This window comes from Uloborus diversus, chromosome 2, assembly GCF_026930045.1.
Source record: "Uloborus diversus isolate 005 chromosome 2, Udiv.v.3.1, whole genome shotgun sequence".
Classification (NCBI taxonomy): domain Eukaryota; kingdom Metazoa; phylum Arthropoda; class Arachnida; order Araneae; family Uloboridae; genus Uloborus; species Uloborus diversus.
Window position 1 is genome coordinate 141,565,288 of NC_072732.1, and position 18,001 is coordinate 141,583,288.

At 31.7% G+C, this 18,001-nt stretch overlaps 1 protein-coding gene across 1 annotated transcript; it reads right to left on the reverse strand.

Moving 5' to 3' along the window:
• Positions 1-2,640: 2,640 nt before the first annotated feature.
• On the reverse strand, positions 2,641-14,899 carry LOC129216056 (m7GpppX diphosphatase-like). Its single transcript, XM_054850199.1, has 3 exons — positions 14,779-14,899; positions 7,108-7,335; positions 2,641-3,266 (listed from the first exon to the last, which is right to left on the reverse strand). The coding sequence occupies exons 1-3, from the start codon at positions 14,848-14,850 to the stop codon at positions 2,997-2,999; spliced, it is 570 nt and encodes a 189-aa protein (XP_054706174.1). The 5' UTR covers positions 14,851-14,899; the 3' UTR covers positions 2,641-2,996.
• Positions 14,900-18,001: the final 3,102 nt, after the last annotated feature.

Consider the following 18,001-nt stretch of genomic DNA (forward strand, 5'->3'; position numbering starts at 1 on the left):
ACAATTAGTTCATAAAATCTTCATGATTTTCCTAAAATAAAATTGTTTTTCTTACAAATAGTGCTTAAACCAAATAAACCCGGTTTAAACCAAAAAAAAAAAAAAACTGGTTTAACTAAAAAAAAGGGCTTTTTTTTTTTTGGTTTTTTCCAAAAAAAATTTTTTTTTTACCAACCTTGGTTCAATTTATCTTTTGTGCTCCAGAATTTGTAAATAAAGATAAGCATTGTAAACTAATAACCCAGTTCTTATTTTAAATATTTTCCCTCTAATTAGTGCTGGTTAATTTACCTAGTTTCATTTAATTAGAAACTACAAACGTCTACACATTCTGATGACAGGGGTTCATAATGAAAATTGGTCCATGAAAAGGATCTGCTGCCTATAAAGTTTTGGAAGTCCTGAATTAGATCACTTTTATGGGGGGAAGGGGGGGGAGAGCGAAAATTCAATGTTGTCAGAAGCATCTAATTATTTACCAATTCATACATCAACAAACACTTTGCATTCAACTTTTACCACAGTATTCATTAAATATTTTGCTACTAGTTCAAAACTTTTCTAATGCATAATGTAACAAAATTACCTACTCTATATACAATTATTCAGTAACTAAAGCTTAAGTGAATCATAATAATTCATGAATATGTGTTTTCTGTCTCAGAGGCACAGCCATAATAAAAAATATATGGAAAAAAAACATGTGACATAAACATAGTGTTTAATACTATAAAACATATAAATGTCATTTGTTTTTGTGCATGCTCTTGCTCATCAACAACAAAAGCTATTTTGATAACAGGGGTCTGGCCAGAGGATATTTGGGTCCGTTAACGGACCCTTCACAAAAATCCGATCAACCAAAACGGACCTTTCACAAAATCCCGATTAAACAAAACGGACCTTTCACAAAATCCCGATCAAACAAAACGGACCCTTCACAAAATTCTGATAAACAAGATCGGATCTGTCACAAATTGTTTATTGAAAGAGCAAATTTGAAAGCAAAATAATGCATATTTCTGTGTATAAACCGATCATTTTTGGAACCTTTTTTTAAGTCAAATTAGAGGGATCAGCTCATACAAAATTGGCTAATTTTGAAAAAAGAAGGAAAAAATCGGCACTCTTGCGATGCTCCTGCAAGCGATAAATAATTGCTACTGCCAAATAAATATTAATGGTTGTTTGTTTTATCACAGCTAATTAGCAGCGGCGTTGTTGTAAACTTTTCTGAAAATAAAGCATTGGTAAGCACTTTCCCCCCCCCCCCCCGCTCATGATTTAATAAACAATAATAATATATATCTGCGAAATGAACTTAGAACTGCCAAGGGATAGTAAGGGTGAGGAAACTATCACCACTTAGCGTCTGGCGTTGAACCTTTATAATGACTTGATTAGAAAATATTCTCATCATTTTGTCCGCTTGTCAATATTTGCGTTTTTACGGTGCGGTGCGATGTTTAATTGTTATTTTGGGAGAAAATTATATGGATTTTGATTTTTCGATGCTAACAAGGATGATTAACTTTAAATAAACTCTTTTAATCACTGTTTTTTTTTTCTTTAGATGTCTACATTTTGAAAAATGCAATCTTTTAACATTCGATATGAGAATCATATTTTGTTCTTTTTTCAAGCTAACTTCGCTTTATTAGGATTCAAATAAATGAAAAGTCTCTTTATTTGTTGTTAGAACTCTCATTTCAAGTTTTTAAAGCAAAATTCCATTTTCTGTTATGAGTCAAAAATTAAAATGCTGAATAGATGGTTTATTTTATTTTATTTATTTATTTATTTATTTATTTTTTGGGTAAACTGTGTCCACAGATATTAATGATATGTTTATCATAGGACTTTAAAATGCAATTTTAAAATAATTTTATGAAAAATATTTCTTTTACAAGCCGTTTTTATACTTTTGATGCCTTCGCTTTGAGAATTGCGATCTCTTTGCATCTGCTATGGGAATCCTATTTTTCAAATTTTTGATGATTATTACGCTTTGTTAAGAGGTAAACAATTGAAATATCTTTTTATTTTTGTTAAAATCACGGAATTTATAATTTTTAAACGAAATTCTGTGCTTTTTAAGAGTGTCTTGGGTCAAAAAGTTGAATGCTAAACCCTATTCTGAATTTTGTTTTATTTATTTATATTTTTGTTACAATTATTTTAAATATTGTATAGAAATATATCTAGTATAATTTAACATAATGCAGAATGGTAGATAAATATTGATACTTAAAAGAGCGATGCCCGACCCCCCCCCCCCCCTCCCGCCAAATATCAGAAAAAAAATCCAGAATGATTTTCTCGCCATAGAAGAGGAAAACACTCAACTTTAAGTTTAATTGATGCAGTTTGTGCTATCTCTAAATTCTAAAATTTCGTTTTAACAATTTTTTTTTCTTGCGAAATTTTTTGATTTTTCACAAAATTAATTCTTTTTTCACAAAATTATTTGATTTTTCACAAAAAACGGACCCTGTGAAAAATCCTGGACAGACCCCTGAATAAGCTTTCTTTCAAATTTTCTTATAAACTGATGAACAATGAGCATATGAGGCAGTGAGAAGCAAATGGATGTAAGTGGTCTTTAAAGAGTTTTGAGTAAAATGTGTTTAAAGGGTAGGCTTTCATTGATTTTTTTTTTTTTTTACAAATCATGCTAGCAGCACCTAACATGAGCTATTAGTACCATCTCTTGCCCTATAACAGAGAAGAGGTTAATCTACCACTTGTACTGATTATCTCTAAATTTTTAATTTTGGCACTTACATCCCTTTGCTTCTCAGTCTTATATGTAGCTGCTTAAAAAAAATCAATACACCACAGAAAGTAAAATAAATAATGAAATACTCAATGAGTTAGAAATGCTTCATAACAAATGTAAAACATATGCAATTTGGATGGTTTTTTACAATCACCATTCAAATTGATCTGATTAAATGGATCTATCACTCGGCTCTTTTTAGTTGTGAAAATTATGTTCAACTGTCGCCATCATCTGGGCAGGTATATTTCTTGTATAATGAGTCATTTTCAAACAAAGAATAATTCAATGACACTTTTTGATAATAATCTGGTATCAAATTAAGATTTGTGATAATGGTATCAACATGGTGAGCCTTTTCAACAGGAATGGGAGAATCTTTATCCATAGTCTCAAAAACAACATGGAATGGAAAATGTGAAGGTGGGTACAGCACGTAGCTCTCTAACTTTGAAGGTGAAATGCTATATATCTTGGCAAGTTCTGCCTGTAAGAAAATTAGAATTTAAAATACTGTAGTAAAGTAATCATATAAAAGCACTGAATATTTTATTTATTTATTTATTTTTTTTTTATTTTTATTTATTATTATTATTATTATTATTTTTTTTTTTTTTTTTTTTTTTTTTTTTAAGTTTTCAATGATTTTTATCACATTGCAAAACCACAAACAGAACATGGAAAATAATGAAAAGGACATGACGGAATGAGAAACAAATAAGGAAATAAAAATATGCGTTGAATATATGAGTACAATTTTATGCCATATCCCCACATTGAATAATTTAGAGAGTTATCACTCTCACAAGATTTTCCTAAATTAACCCAAAAGTTAAATGTGATGCATTTCTAAAATTTCATAGAAATAAATAAAATCTTTCAAATCAAGATTTTAGCTATAATAGCTTTTACCTAATGTAGTAGTCATAGTCTCTTTCTCTTCAAAATAGTCCTTACAGCAACTTTTCAATTGCCATTGGCACCCCTGTATCCCTGATAATAATGATTTCTCAATATTCTTACAGTGATATGAATTAGCAGAATTGCATTATTTGCCAATGATATGAAAATGCAATTTTCTACAAATTACACAACATTTTAGAAGTAAACAACAAACTTTGTAGTAAAAAATGCCCTCTATTCTGCTTTACAAACATAATATTTCCTACACAAATTAAATTTTGAAACAGTTTTTCATCTTTCCAACTTAATTCAAAGCTATTAAATGAAAACTAGAGTTCACATTAAAAAAATACTAGATTGTTAATCATTATGAAAAATACTAATTTGTGAATGATAACACATATTAAATAAAATTGCATAATGTAAGCTATACTACTCATCACAGTTAGTGATGTAAAATACCCGGGTATTTATTTTTAGAGGTAAATACCCAGGGTATATACCTGGGTAAATACCCAAAATGGGTATTTACCCGGGTATTTATTTCAAAAATTTATATTCAACTAAAATACTTTTCTGTATGTATTCCACTATGTATATATACAGAGTGTTTTGTTTTAACCTTCAAGACCTCTATTTTTGCAACCGTTAGTCCTAGATGCATACTTACAATTGCAAAAATGTTCAAAATCAGATGCAGACTTAAGATATTAAAAATTTGAAGTAAAAATAAAAATGAGTAAAAAAAATACAAATTTTAACTTTTTACACGGGCCCCAGATCCTCTGACTTATTGATATTTAGGGAAATAATCTCCACTGAAAAACTACTAAAACTTACTGAAAAACGGTCGTACTAATGTCAAAAAAAGTTTGACATTAGTACGACCAATATTCACTGAGATATGAAACGCAGCGTTTTGTAACTTACACCATTTTACACTCGCCGTCAGTAACATCTTTTGGGGGAAAATATAGCAGTTAATGAGTGTTTATATAAAATTATATGTGTGCAGAGTGATTTTTCAAATTGTTCAAGGTTTTACAGCATGTTTTGCGTATCACGGCATAACATTTGCATGAATTTTTGAGTAGAAATGAAAAATGTAATACCTTGTGTTTTTTACTTTGCCAACCTGTCGTTATTCTGAAAGGGTAATAAGTTCTAATCTCATCTTCTGCATGGTCCCTTAAAACTTTCAAATGGAATATCTCCTTGAGTTTTTGTTGCACAAATGTCAAGTTTTTTTGTGTCAGTAAGTTTTAAATTCAGATCATTTCTCTAAATATAAGTTAGGGGACCTAGAGCTGTATAAAAAGTTAAATTTTGTAGTTTTTGACTCATTTTTATTTTTGCTTCAAACTTCCAATATCTTTACTCTGCATCTGAATATTTTTGCAATTGGAAGTAAGCATCTAGGACTAACGGTTGCAAAAATAAAGGTCTTGCAGGTTAAAACGAAACACCTTGTATAACCAACTATATACAAAACAATAAATTTTTCCCTAAAATTTGTATTTTGATCACATATTTAAAGAATTATTGTGTGAAACAACTCAGCAATCTAATATGATATTCACATTAAATGTGTTGGATATGCCTAATCAATGTTGATAGCCAAATTTCACATATAAAAAGCAATTCTACAAAAAGTAAAAAGCTTAACTGGTTACAAAAAAAAAAAAAAAAAAGCAAACATCTTCAATTATGGCATTGAAAAGAAAGATCCTTTGGTTCGTGATATGTTTCTTTCATAATTTCATTAAGTCTTTCGATAAAAAATATTATAAACTGTGTAATACATATGTATGTATCAGTTTTACCAATTATTTCATATTTAGATTTTTAAAAAAAATTCTCATTCACTTTTTGCATTTTTTTGTAAAATACCCAGTTTTTGGGTATTTACCCAGGCCTTGGGTAAATACCCAAAAAATATTTACCTACCCACTGGGTATTTACCCGATCCACATCACTAATCACAGTTAAAACTTATTCTAATGTGCAAATTTCTTGATATTATTTTTTAAATGTCTCTTTCTAAATTTGTGAAATGATCTGTATACAGTAAAACCTGTAAAGTTGACCACCCTTGTAAGTTGACCACCTGTCTATGTTGACCACTTTTGTCAGGAACAGAATTAGTCCTATCTCATACAATGAAGGAAAACCTCTGTAACTTGACCACCTCTCTATCTTGACCACTAATGTACGCCAAATTTGGTTTGGAGTATTGTAAAAAACCCTTTGTAAGTTGACTACTTGGTTTATTTTTTAAACTTTCTTCAGCAAATTATTTTATGCTATTATTTATTATTATTATTATTATTATATTTTTTTTTTTTTGACAGCTTTCCAAAAATGTTTTAATGCTTTGATGACAGACTAACATTTTACTAAGTAAACAGCAGCATAAAGCTTATACTGCTCTTTATTCTCCAAACTTGTTTTTCATTTGTTGTTCTATTTGCGATGCTTTTTGTACTCTGTTCAATGAAAATAGGTGTCAGTAGAAAAGTTCAAAGTCTTTTCTTTCAGTTACAATATGTTGTGGCAACACAAGAATTGTGCTAAAAAGAGAGGCCTGGATCTATACATTTTGGGCCCCCCCTAACAACAAAATATGTAGAGCCTCTCCCTAGTGACCAGCAGTGTCTATTTGTAAAGTGAATAAATCTTAGTGCTAGTTTTTTTTTTTTTTTTTTCTGTTTTTTCTTCAATTTCTAGGGCCGTTAGCTCCTTTAAGGACGCGGGCCCCTCGTACTGCGGTTACACAAATCTGGGCCTGCTAATGAGTAAAGTTACATGTTTTTGGTGCAAGGGATCAAGAGATAGGACATTTTAATTTTGCCTTTATGAACTGGGAGAATCGTGCTTATTGCTCTTTGTGCTATATGCTGTACAAAAAGGCTTGAAAAAGAAAGATTGTTGAACTTGAGATTAATAAAAAGTATGAAATATTATATTAAAATTAATTGAAAATGGAGAAAGCCAGAGAAAATTAGCCGGCCAATATGGAATTTCTTAAACTACAGTGTCTAATATAGTTAAAAACAAGGAAAAAATAAAAAAATTCTTTTAATAGTATTTTTAATTTTTATTTCACTTTCAATAATGTTAAACAATGAAAGTGAGTTGAACAGAAAGAATAAGGGTGAATTACTCACAAAATGAATACATGGTGCAAGAAATGACAAAAAAAAAACATTACCGCCCTTTATAAGTTGATCACCTAATTACTGCACCGCGAGTGGTCAACTTACACAGGTTTTACTGTAACACCAAAATTTATGTAATGTAAAACTTCTAGTGCTAAGCAGGTGTTTGTTGTAACAGTTTTCTACTGTATTGATATTGTACCACTTTAAGTAGTTAAAAATAAATGTTTCAAATGACATCAACATGGAAACTTAAAAATTGATTACCAAACATTTTTCTTGCATGTTTTGAAGTAAAGGGATATCATCATGGGAAAGATCTCTTAGGCTTAAAACTTCTTTTTTCTTTAAGACTGACACAGCCTTTATATGCTTTGTAGAACAGGAACAATTTTCCACCTTCTCTTCAAAAAGTATAAAACCAACTTCTGCATCTGAGTCTGTATACAAAATTTTCTCTTTGAAATCAGGACTGCTGACCATGTTATTGTAATTCTAGAAAAGAAAATCAATTCAAGATTCATGAATTTCATCAGAAACTTGACTTGTAGGCACAAATATATGCTAGATCACATTTGTAATATTTGCAAAAAAATGTTTTACAAGAATTATGGCCTACCCAACAGTAATGCATTTGGCTTAGAATCAGAAGACCACATGTTTAAATTCCAGCATTGCAGCCACTGCTTCAACCTGGCAGAACTTGCATGCTAAAGCAGCATACAAACGGCTGCCTGTATGATCCCACTATTATTTTTTGCTTACAATTAGTGATTGCAATACTGGAATACCAAATACCCATATTTGGAGCTATTTTGAAATTTCGTAATACCGGTATTTGCTGGCATAAAATACCAGTATTTTTGGTATTAGCTAAAAATATTAAATAGTTTGTAATTAAAGAGTTTTCAATTTGACTAATTGGATACCTAATTCTATTTTAAATGAAAATTTCTTTTTTGATGAGACCCAGTACCAAAATCAATCTATTGAAGTAAAAAATTTGGCTTCAAAGCACGAATTTATACAACATCAATGACTAAAAGTAGGAGAAAGAATGCATAATGATATTTTCATCACTAGATGGTGTGATGAATCGTACTTTCGTGAGTTTATGAGAACCAGGTTTATAAAATCTCCATTTTGGAATTTAAGTGTTGCGTTATGAGAAGTTTATTTCAATAATCAATTGCACCTGCTTTTTATGATATATATATTTTTTAAATATTTGTCTCGACTCTACTGAATTTTGAGAAAAAACTTTTTCTTGTTAGTATGACAAACAGTAATTTTTTGTCATTGGTGTTAGCGTGCTGTTCTGTCTCGCTATTGAGTCTTACACTGAGCGAGATAGTATTTACAATGCCTTAAACATTTGCAAAGAAAAAAGGCATAATCAGTTGGAACAAATTTTCAGATATTTATGTAATTGTAAAGAATTTGGAAGGGAAAGAAAAAGAAATTAACAAGATCAAATTCATTGTAAAATTTAAACCAAAGAGCAAGCAGAAACCTATTCTGACTAAGAAGAAATCACTGAAGATGATGATAATGGAAATAAACTTGCTCGATGAACAGTTACAATTAGCTATTAATAATAATGATTTTAAAAAACTGCCCACAATACAAAAGATACACTAACCCTCACAAAAATGATTTTTTTCAAAACCAACAAGTTCAAGACCAAATTATTTGAAGATGAAGGACTGAAAGTCCTTCTATTTCAGTATGTCTTGCAACTACAGGAGGTGTGACGCGCATCATTAACAATACCACCAGCCTACGCAAATCCAGAAAGAATAATTTCAACTGCAGGAAGTATGTTCACTACAATGAGTTCCAGGCTTAGTGAAAATTAGCATGGTGGTTTTTTTTTGCTATTATTGATGTTTTATTATAATATTTGATTATTTTATATTGGTTTACAATAAGTGAATAATGCACTTTTTAAACGAAATAATGAAATATGACAACGAAACACTATGTTTTTGAATGTTTCTTGGGAAATTTCTTAGACTGGTATTAATACTGGTATCATATTTAAAAAATACCGAATACTGGAACTTTTAACAACAGTTCATTGTCAATTTGTAAAACAGGTATTTTTAGACCCCCCCCCAAAAAAAAAAAACAATATAAAAAGAACTTTAAAAGGTTTCAACAAGAATGCTCACCCCTCCCCCCCCCCCCCACCCACACACAGAGCAAGTGTGCACCCCCTAAACACCACAACCCCCTCGAACAGAGAAAGATATCCCTCAAAACACTCCAACTTCCCTCCCCCCTCCCAAATCAATGGCTTAGTCTCTGCCGTGATTCTCCCTATGTGGGCACTCCTGTAGTGCAACATGTTTCCAAGAAATACTTAAGATATTTTAAAATATGAATGAAATAAAGAAGAGACTTAACTCATTTCCACATTCAATTTCCCAAGCATTTATCAAAGGCATTTATGGAGTAAACCTTGCAAGTAAATTGTTCAAATTAAACACAATAAATTTAGATTTTTGGATATGGCCCACAGTGGAATTTGGTCTCCAGTTGCAGATTTCCTTCCAGGAAATAAATGTAAGTGTTCAACAAATGAAAAACTATGAAAAAGCCTTTTGAAAGAAAACATTTACAAATTAAGCTACTGAAGCTCAGATTCTAACCTGTTGGGATTGCAAAGTTCAAAATGTAAGGTTTTATGTGAAGGGGTGACTCAGAACCTTGTGGAAGTTCTTGTAGGTTAAGAAATAAGAAATAAAGGTGGGTTTTGTCTGTTGTGACTTAACCTCTTACCAAGTTGGATTGGAGTCCTCATGGTTTTTGCTTGTTCAGTACACAAAAGTTGAGCAAAATCTTTATAAGTCCTTTAGGAAGAAAGTTTTCCAAGGTTATATATAGATACCAAATGCCTCTCTTGTGGCAAGATAGTCCAACTTTAATTTCAACATCGCTCTCAAGGGTGAATGTTATAAAAATTCTCAAGACAGAATTGTTACAAATTTAGAATTTCAGAAATTAAAGGTATGAAACTAGGTACTTAAAAATTTATTTTCTAGGAAAAGAGCTCCAAAATAGAAAATATAAATAAACACAATAAATAACTCATAGTATTAAAGGAAAATTTACTGTTAGGTAATGAGTAGTAGCTTTCTCTTGAATATGATAAAAGACAAAACAATACAAAACAAATTAAATTTTAAAATATTAATTTTCTAAATCCTAGATTTCATTTATATAGATTATTTATTACTTTTATCTTATTCCAGCTATAAAAAAAATTACATACAAAAGAATATTTTCAAACTTTCTCCCAGATTCTCCTTGCCGTTTTTCATTTCTACTTGCAAGAAACATGCAATTAAACTATTTTCAACACGTTTGCAGGTATTTTGCTGACAAAAAATGTAATGATATCAAAAAAAAAAAAACAGTAAAATCCCTCTAATGCGGACACTAACGGGAAATTTTTTTTTGTCTGCAATAGAGAGGTGTCCGCAGAACAGGGGTTTAATAATGTTATTTGCATTGGAACTGAGGAATTAAAAAGTATATATATATATATATATATATATATATATATATATATATATATATATAATGTACAGTAAAACCCCTCCTAACGGACACCCCTCAAAGAAGGACATCCCTCTTATGCGGACAATTTTCAATTCCCCGATTCCAAGGCAAGTAACATTAATAAACCCCTGTATTGCAGACAAAAAAATTTGTCGCGTTAGTGTCCGAATTAGAGGGATTTTACTGTATAACTATTTAACTTAGAGCTCTCCTTCTAACATTCATCTTTGGAAAAGAAAATATAAGTTTTCCACCCTATGATTTTCAGTTTGAAAATTCTGGTCACAATACCCAAGCCATTCAGAATCAAAAAAAAAAAAAAAATGCACCATCTTAACAAAAAGAAATTTTAACATTTTCAATGATAGCCCGGTCAATTTAGACATAAAAATAGTGATCAAATAACAAAAATTCCGGGAAAGCTAAATTTTTGTAGGGACCTTGGGCTTACTATTACAAATAAGGTGCCAAAAGTCCCCATCGATCCCATGTGCGCTAAAAAAGTTATTCGGGGTCAAAGGACAAAATTTTAGATTTTTTGGATTTTTCTCAAAAACGGTAAGTTTTATCGAAAAGTACCGCACACCAAAGTTGTAGATCTCAAAATTCTCTATAAAAATGGTCCTTATGATTTTTTTCTCCAAGACCAAACCTTCCCAGATATTGCGTACTCTCAAAAGACAGCCAGTCATTTACAGAATCCCCTCTACTTGCATGGCCTTGAATAACATCTGGCTATTCTAGTCCGTGTGGCATCGTTCACGTACCCAAAGGGGCCGGACCTACTAAGGGCATGGGCGCACCCCTCAATATCGCAGAGCCCCCCCCCCCCCAAAAAAAAGCAAGAGCCCCCCTCCAAAAACTGAGAAAAATGCCCCTTAAAACAGCCCCCCTTTAAATGTGTTTTGAGCTCTCAAACTGTAACCACATTTCATACAGTAAAACTGTATTTTGGTAGTTTGGCTGGCGAGTCGCATTATTATCTTGACTTCTGACAATGTTTGGCCTTAGTGATACATTGTGAGTAAGATTTCTGGATTCTAATCTGACTCTGAGAAATCCATCTCTCTTGGTTAGACAACAAACTGTGTTTGATGCTTCTTTGTCTAATTTTACGCATCGTCTCACTGCTTTAGTATAACGTGAGGTATTGGAAATCATATAATTCAGTAGTTACGCCCTCAAGCACCATTTCTTTTAAAGTTTTATCTGATATTCCTTTTTTAAGAAGATGATCCGAGTTTTCCCACTTCTGCTTATCAAAAAACTCAAGTTCAAATCTGAAATTGTAAATTTTCGCTATACAATCGAATTTTTTAAACTTGCCATCGTACTATGTTTAGAACATCAGCTCTTGTTCTGCAAACTGGTAACTTTGAGAATCTAAAAAATATAACACTAGGCATTGCGGATGACCATCATCAGAGAACTTGTTTCAAGACGGATTACGACGATCAGGTAGAAGATGGACAATGAACATGTATAATTCCAGATTTCAATTTTGAAGCAGAGAGACTGCTATGAGCTCATCGATAAGCAGAACTGGTAAAACTCGGCAGCTCCCTCTTTCAAAAAGGGGACTTCCGATAAAACTTTGAAAGAAATTGCTTGGTGGCGTACCTACTGAGTAGTATGGTTTTCAAAACTTCACGTTATACTAAAGCAGCGAGACGATAGGTAAAATAAGAAAAAGAAGTGTCAGGTGCTCAAAACCTCACATGTCATACTAATGCAGTGAGACGATAGGTAAAATAAGAAAAATAAATGCCGGGTACAGTTTGCTGCCTAACCAAAAGGGATTATATAAATGGATGATATAAATGGATTTGTTCGAGTCAGATAAGAATTTAGAAATATTAAGCCACAATACCATCAAGCCACAATTTCAATCAAGACTGAAAATTATGAGAAGTAAAATAGTTCAACTCGCATGCCAAACTTATGTTTTATTGTAATCAATATGGTTACAGTTTGAGGGCTCAAAACCCATTAAAATATCTTTAGCAACGTCTTTTGTTTCAAAGGGTGACTGATGTGGGCTGTTGCAAGCCACATTATTTTAAAATTTTTATACTTAAAATTTGTTCTCTATCATAGGTAAATTTTGAGCCTAAGTTATCTGCTAAGTGGAAAATTAAAATTTTTTTTAAGTAGATAAGAAATGCTTTCACTACTTTTTTTTTCGTATCTATGTAAGAATTAATTAATATGAAAGCAAACTTTTACAAATCATAACTTCTAATATTTTTTTCTCTAAGTACGGAGCCACACGATGCTATTCAATTCTGACTATATTGGTCAAATTCAAGACTCAACGCATGTGTGGAACTTTAAAATACAGTTTATTATTAAAATGATTTTATGCAATGTGTAATCTACACAAAAAGCCTACTCTTAAGAGCGATAACATCAAATTTCTCAAATTTTGATATTTGATGAAATTATTATAACTTTTTCCAGTTTTTATGCATTAATGGTCAATTTCGAGGGGCGAGCGACACCTCAAGATATTTTTTGCGGTCGAAATCCTTTTGTTGAACCAAATATCTCTACAAAGGGCAACTTTTCCGGGCTATTAGCGTTTATCAGATTTTGATTTTTTCAATCCACCCTAATGAGCATGGTCAGTACTTCAAAAGTAAGTAGTCCACCTCGAACAAGAGCGGGATTAAGTGAATCTGAATCCAGCTTTTGTTGTAAAAAACACTGCTTATTTTGTGGCGAGGAAGCGGATGAAAAGGCTGAGAAGAACAAAACGCAGAATTATCGCAGAAAATTTTATAAAGTTTCCACACTTACATTCAAAGAATCCCTTTTAAAATTAGTTAAAGATCGTTCTGAGGTTTGTCAAAAGTTGCTCTTGCACGTTTTAATTTTGAGTATGATTTAGTCGCTGCTTTATGAATTTTTCTTTCATTATTCTGTGTTTCTTCTTCTCAGCCTCCTCATCCGCTTTACAGCCACAAAATAAGCAGTGTTTTTAAAAACAAAACTGGATCCAAATTCACTTAATCGTGCTTCAGTACGAGGAGGACTTATTTTTGAAGTACTGGCCTTTTTATCCTCACGTTGCAGCAGAGATTGAATTTTTCCGGGTGTATGATTTTCTGCAATCCACGCGAATTGTAACGGACTATTGACTTCTTAAATAATCAGCATTCTTATAACTTCTCACGAGACTTGCATCAATTAAAGTTGGCATTCCATAACTGCCCAGCACAACAGTTTCACCTTCAGTCAAAAATTTATTGCAAATAAAGCGAAATTGTTACATTTTTCTTAAATATTGATTAGCACAAATAACAGTAGACGCTTGTGATAAATACGTTTATTCACTCGAACTGCACGTTTAACTCTAAAAGAAGCAGGTACGTCAGGGGTGCCCTCCCCCCTAAGAGGGGTCATAGCCCAGACTGCGCCATCGAAATTTTTAGGGGGATTGTTTTGAGGAGTATTTTTCATTTGGGGGGAGGCATGCTTTTGGGGGGGGGATTTCCGCGAAAATGAGGGGGGTGCGCCTTTGCTCTTAGTGGGTTGGGCACCTCTGGGTACGTGAACGATGCCACACGGACTAGAATAGCCAGATGTTATTCAAGGCCACGCGAGTAGAGGGGATTCTGTAAATGACTGGCTGTGTTTTGAGAGTACGCCAATATCTGGGAAGGATTGGTCTTTGAGAAAAAAATCATAAGAACCATTTTTATAGAGAATTTCGAGATCTACAACTTTGGTCTGCGGTACTTTTCGATAAAACTTACTGTTTTTGAGAAAAATCCAAAAAACCAAAAATTTTGACCTTTGACCCCGAATAACTTTTTTAGCGCACATGGGATCGATGGGGACTTTTGGCAACTTATTTGTAATAGTAAGCCCAAGGTCCCTACAAAAATTTAGCTTTCCCGGAATTTTTGTTATTTCAATTGTCTAAATTGACCGGACTATGATTTGTTTCTCAAAAAAACTATGAGTGTTACTAGCAACATATACTAATTTTCCTCTAAATTTTATTTCTAAAGTAATAGCATAAAATAAAGTTTATTTGAATTTGCTTTAAGTGTATAAGTTGCATTCAAGTCATAGAATGAAATTAAATTCTTGAAATTAACTCTTTTTTCTTAAGTTGATTGAAAATGAGTTAATGATGCAATGATTTTATTTACAAATGGTGATTTTTATCAGTATGTTTAACTATATACGTACAACAATTATAAATTAGTAGTTCTTTCTAACAACATAGTTTATATTGCACTTTAAATTTATTGTTTTTGCCGAATTTTTTAAACATACTTTCTTTAAAACAATGCTTAGGAAATAGCATTGCAGTGTTAATGTGAAATCATTTTGGTAATTTTAAAAGTTACTTAGAATTACCTGTCTTCTTGATAAATTTTCAAAGTAAGGTTCAACAGTTGATCTGAAAAAATCAACAGTTTCTTGTACCATTACAAGGGGTTGGTCAACATACTTTTCAAAATCTTCATCACAAGCAGGATATATCACTTTTATGTTGATCCCTAAAATTGAACAAACATTAATCCATTTAATAACAGTACTGAAAACAAAGTACGTGAAACCTAAGTATAACAATACCTTATATAACGATATTTTCCTTGGTCCCAGCAAAATGTCAGCATGAATAATCAAACTGTCTAAAAACGATAACCTGTCCATAACAATATTTTTTTAGGTCCTAATAGTATCGTTGTAGACAGGGTTGACTGTATCAAGAAAAAGTGACTTAAATTTCTTTTCTTTACTAAATAAAGATAGTCCTACGAAATTTTCTTTTCAAATTCAAAAAAGGAAAAAACTTTATTGATAAATATAGTTAATGCTTATTGATTTTAAATAAACAGCTTACTATCAGATTCATTTAAAAGGAAATTGATTACATTTGTAAATCTTTTTACAAACTTTTAACTTTGAAAAAAGACCCTATGCAAATGCTGAACTCTAAAAATGAACCTCATAATATTTCAAATTCTAAACAAAGGCAAAAAGTAGAATCTCAAGCTGTATAAGAAAAGGAATTTTAATTTGGTAAAAACTTATTTTGATAAATTTATTTTAAACTAGAGGACCCGTCAGACTTTGTTCTGTGTGTCCAAGCTTTGTAAATTGAAAAATTTCAATAAACTATTAAGTGTTTGAACCATTTTGTTGAAAAAAATAATTTAAAAGAAAATGTTTTAAGCTGCTTGGCGTCAGAATGCATATATTTATAACAACTTGATTCATTGTTCCTTCATCCATACTCAAAGGATAAAATTCGTCCTCAGATATTAAGTGTAAAAAACTAACTACCTATCTATAACAAACGGCAAATCCCACTGCAACGTCCTGCATATGAAAAAGAATAAAACAATCGAAAGGATATCGTTTTAAAAAAATTATAAGGGTAAAAACAGTTCCTTGAATAAGCGAAAACTACTACTCTCCCCCCCCCCCCTTGATGTAAAATAAACATTCTTCAACTAACATGACTATAAACACTCTTTAAAAAAAAAACAGTTCTTTGCAATTTAAAACATTTTGCCAAATAAACAAAAAATACAATAATTTACATTAACAGTAGCTTTAAATTACAATCAAATAATCCCGCAACTCTATTGTTTATGGCCAAAGTCGCCAAGCCACCACGTTACATAATCCAGCCGATTAGTGAGCGAAGCGAACTCCGACCAATTAGCGGTCCGATCTTTTGAAGGAAAACTTTTAAATCCCGCTCTCTTGCTGAGCAGTTGTCTCACTAACTATCTTTCCTTGTGTACTTGAATGATCTTCATATTTTGTCTAATTTGCTTTTTCAGCTAAAGATAAAATCTTCCACTACACTGACCTTTTTTGTACAGAACTACCCTGTTGTAATTTATCTGGACAAAAATAAAATTTGTTTCGTCTTTAAATTCCACCGTCTTTTCCTTTAATAATATACTGACTAGTTTGATAATCCTTAAAGTACTCTTGCCATTGGTGTCAAAACTCGGATGGATTTGAACCGAGAAACAAATGTTGCTATGTACGGTACTTACTGATCATTTAATTAGTGAAAGAAACCCGATTTCTTCCACTACTTAACTTTAAATTAAAATAGTATATCACGGGACCTAAAAACTGTTGCTTTCAAGAAATGAAGGCTTCACTCTCTTTCTCTCTCTACGTTTTATCTATTCCTAATTGACATGTCACAGTAGGAAATTTCATTACAAAAAGCAGAGCTGGCTTTCTTACTGTCCTTTGGTAATGGGTTAAATATTTATATCAGTTCTTGCTCAACAATAGGTTAAAATGAATATTAATCATTTGGGAGATATACCCATCCAATGTTGAAATTAATTAATAATTTAATAAAAATGTTTCCGATTCGATCCATCGCACTTCGAAACCATGCTTACCACAACTTAATTACACACAAAAAATTTGATCAAAATTGGTCCAGCCGTTTAAAAGCCTTATGGTGGCAAACATCCGCACAAAAGATTTTTATATATTAAGATTATTCATTTTTTATTCTAAATATTGCTAACCTTTTTACTTTCTTGTACAAAGCACTATATTTGAAAAAGAATTTACACCTTTAGGCTAAAGTTTCCATTTTACTCACCCCCAAATAAAGACTGACTAATTTTTTTCACCTATCCAGTTATGATATAAAAGTTGAAGTATGATGGTATGAACAGCCGAAATATCTATTTTGACCATCCCTCATTTAATAATCATGAGTTTTCTCAGTCCAAACTAGATCAATCCTATCAATCCATAATTATGTTTGAGATTCTCAGTCTATGCTTAAGCAGTAAGTGAGCGAGAAATAAGCTGTGCTACTGGAGGTAATAAGTTTCCAATTTAGGAAACCAACAATATCAGCGAGACATTTCCGTATCATTTCTGGTTTTATCCAAATGGAACCATGTGATGGCTTAAAGTAATGATGCAACTTAATATAAATATGTTGTGTGTTTAGCAAATAAACAGTGACAATAATTTTATGAATTGTAAGCAGGTCAGTTAGGCAAATTTTAAAAGACCATCTAGCCAGTGCCGGATCTACGATCTTTCTCAAGTTTTTTATCACATTTCAACTATTAAAAAAAAAAAAGAAAAGAAAGAAAGAAAATAAATTGGACAAATTTGCCACCTCAGCTTGTTCCTCCTAGATCTGGCATTGTATCTAACAAACTACAAGTTGCCAAATTTAGCACTTTAAATCAAGACTATCATTTAAGGCGGCAAGAGTTGCAAACCTATTCTTAGCTTGGGAAGTCCATATTGAAAAAAATATAAATGTGTACAGTATGGGACCCCCATTTTGAAGTCCAGAAAACTTGCAACTGTTTTCCTTTAGATTCTTTTTTTGAAATGTTAAAATTTTTATTACTTTTTTTAATGTTTAAACTTGTCTATATATTCCTATACTTTTTGAAAACACAGTATTATTGATAGCTTTTTTTAACATTTCATCATGAGCAGGCCTAGATTTAAGTACAAGATAAGCAAGCTAAAGCTTAGGGCCCCCCGCTTTATTAGGGGCCCCCAACTCCCGAAAATGAGCATGATTCATTCCAAAAAAAAAAGTATACTTGATTTTTTTTTT

What these genes read in the sequence shown, in the direction of transcription:
- LOC129216056 (XM_054850199.1), bottom strand. Translation starts at nt 14,850, where the DNA reads ATGGTACAAGAAACTGTTGATTTTTTCAGATCAACTGTTGAACCTTAC. An exon ending in AAAATTTATCAAGAAGACAG is followed by an intron (nt 7,336 to 14,778) that starts GTAATTCTAAGT and finishes TTTCTTTTCTAG; the next exon opens with AATTACAATAACATGGTCAG. An exon ending in ACATGCAAGAAAAATGTTTG is followed by an intron (nt 3,267 to 7,107) that starts GTAATCAATTTT and finishes ATTTTCTTACAG; the next exon opens with GCAGAACTTGCCAAGATATA.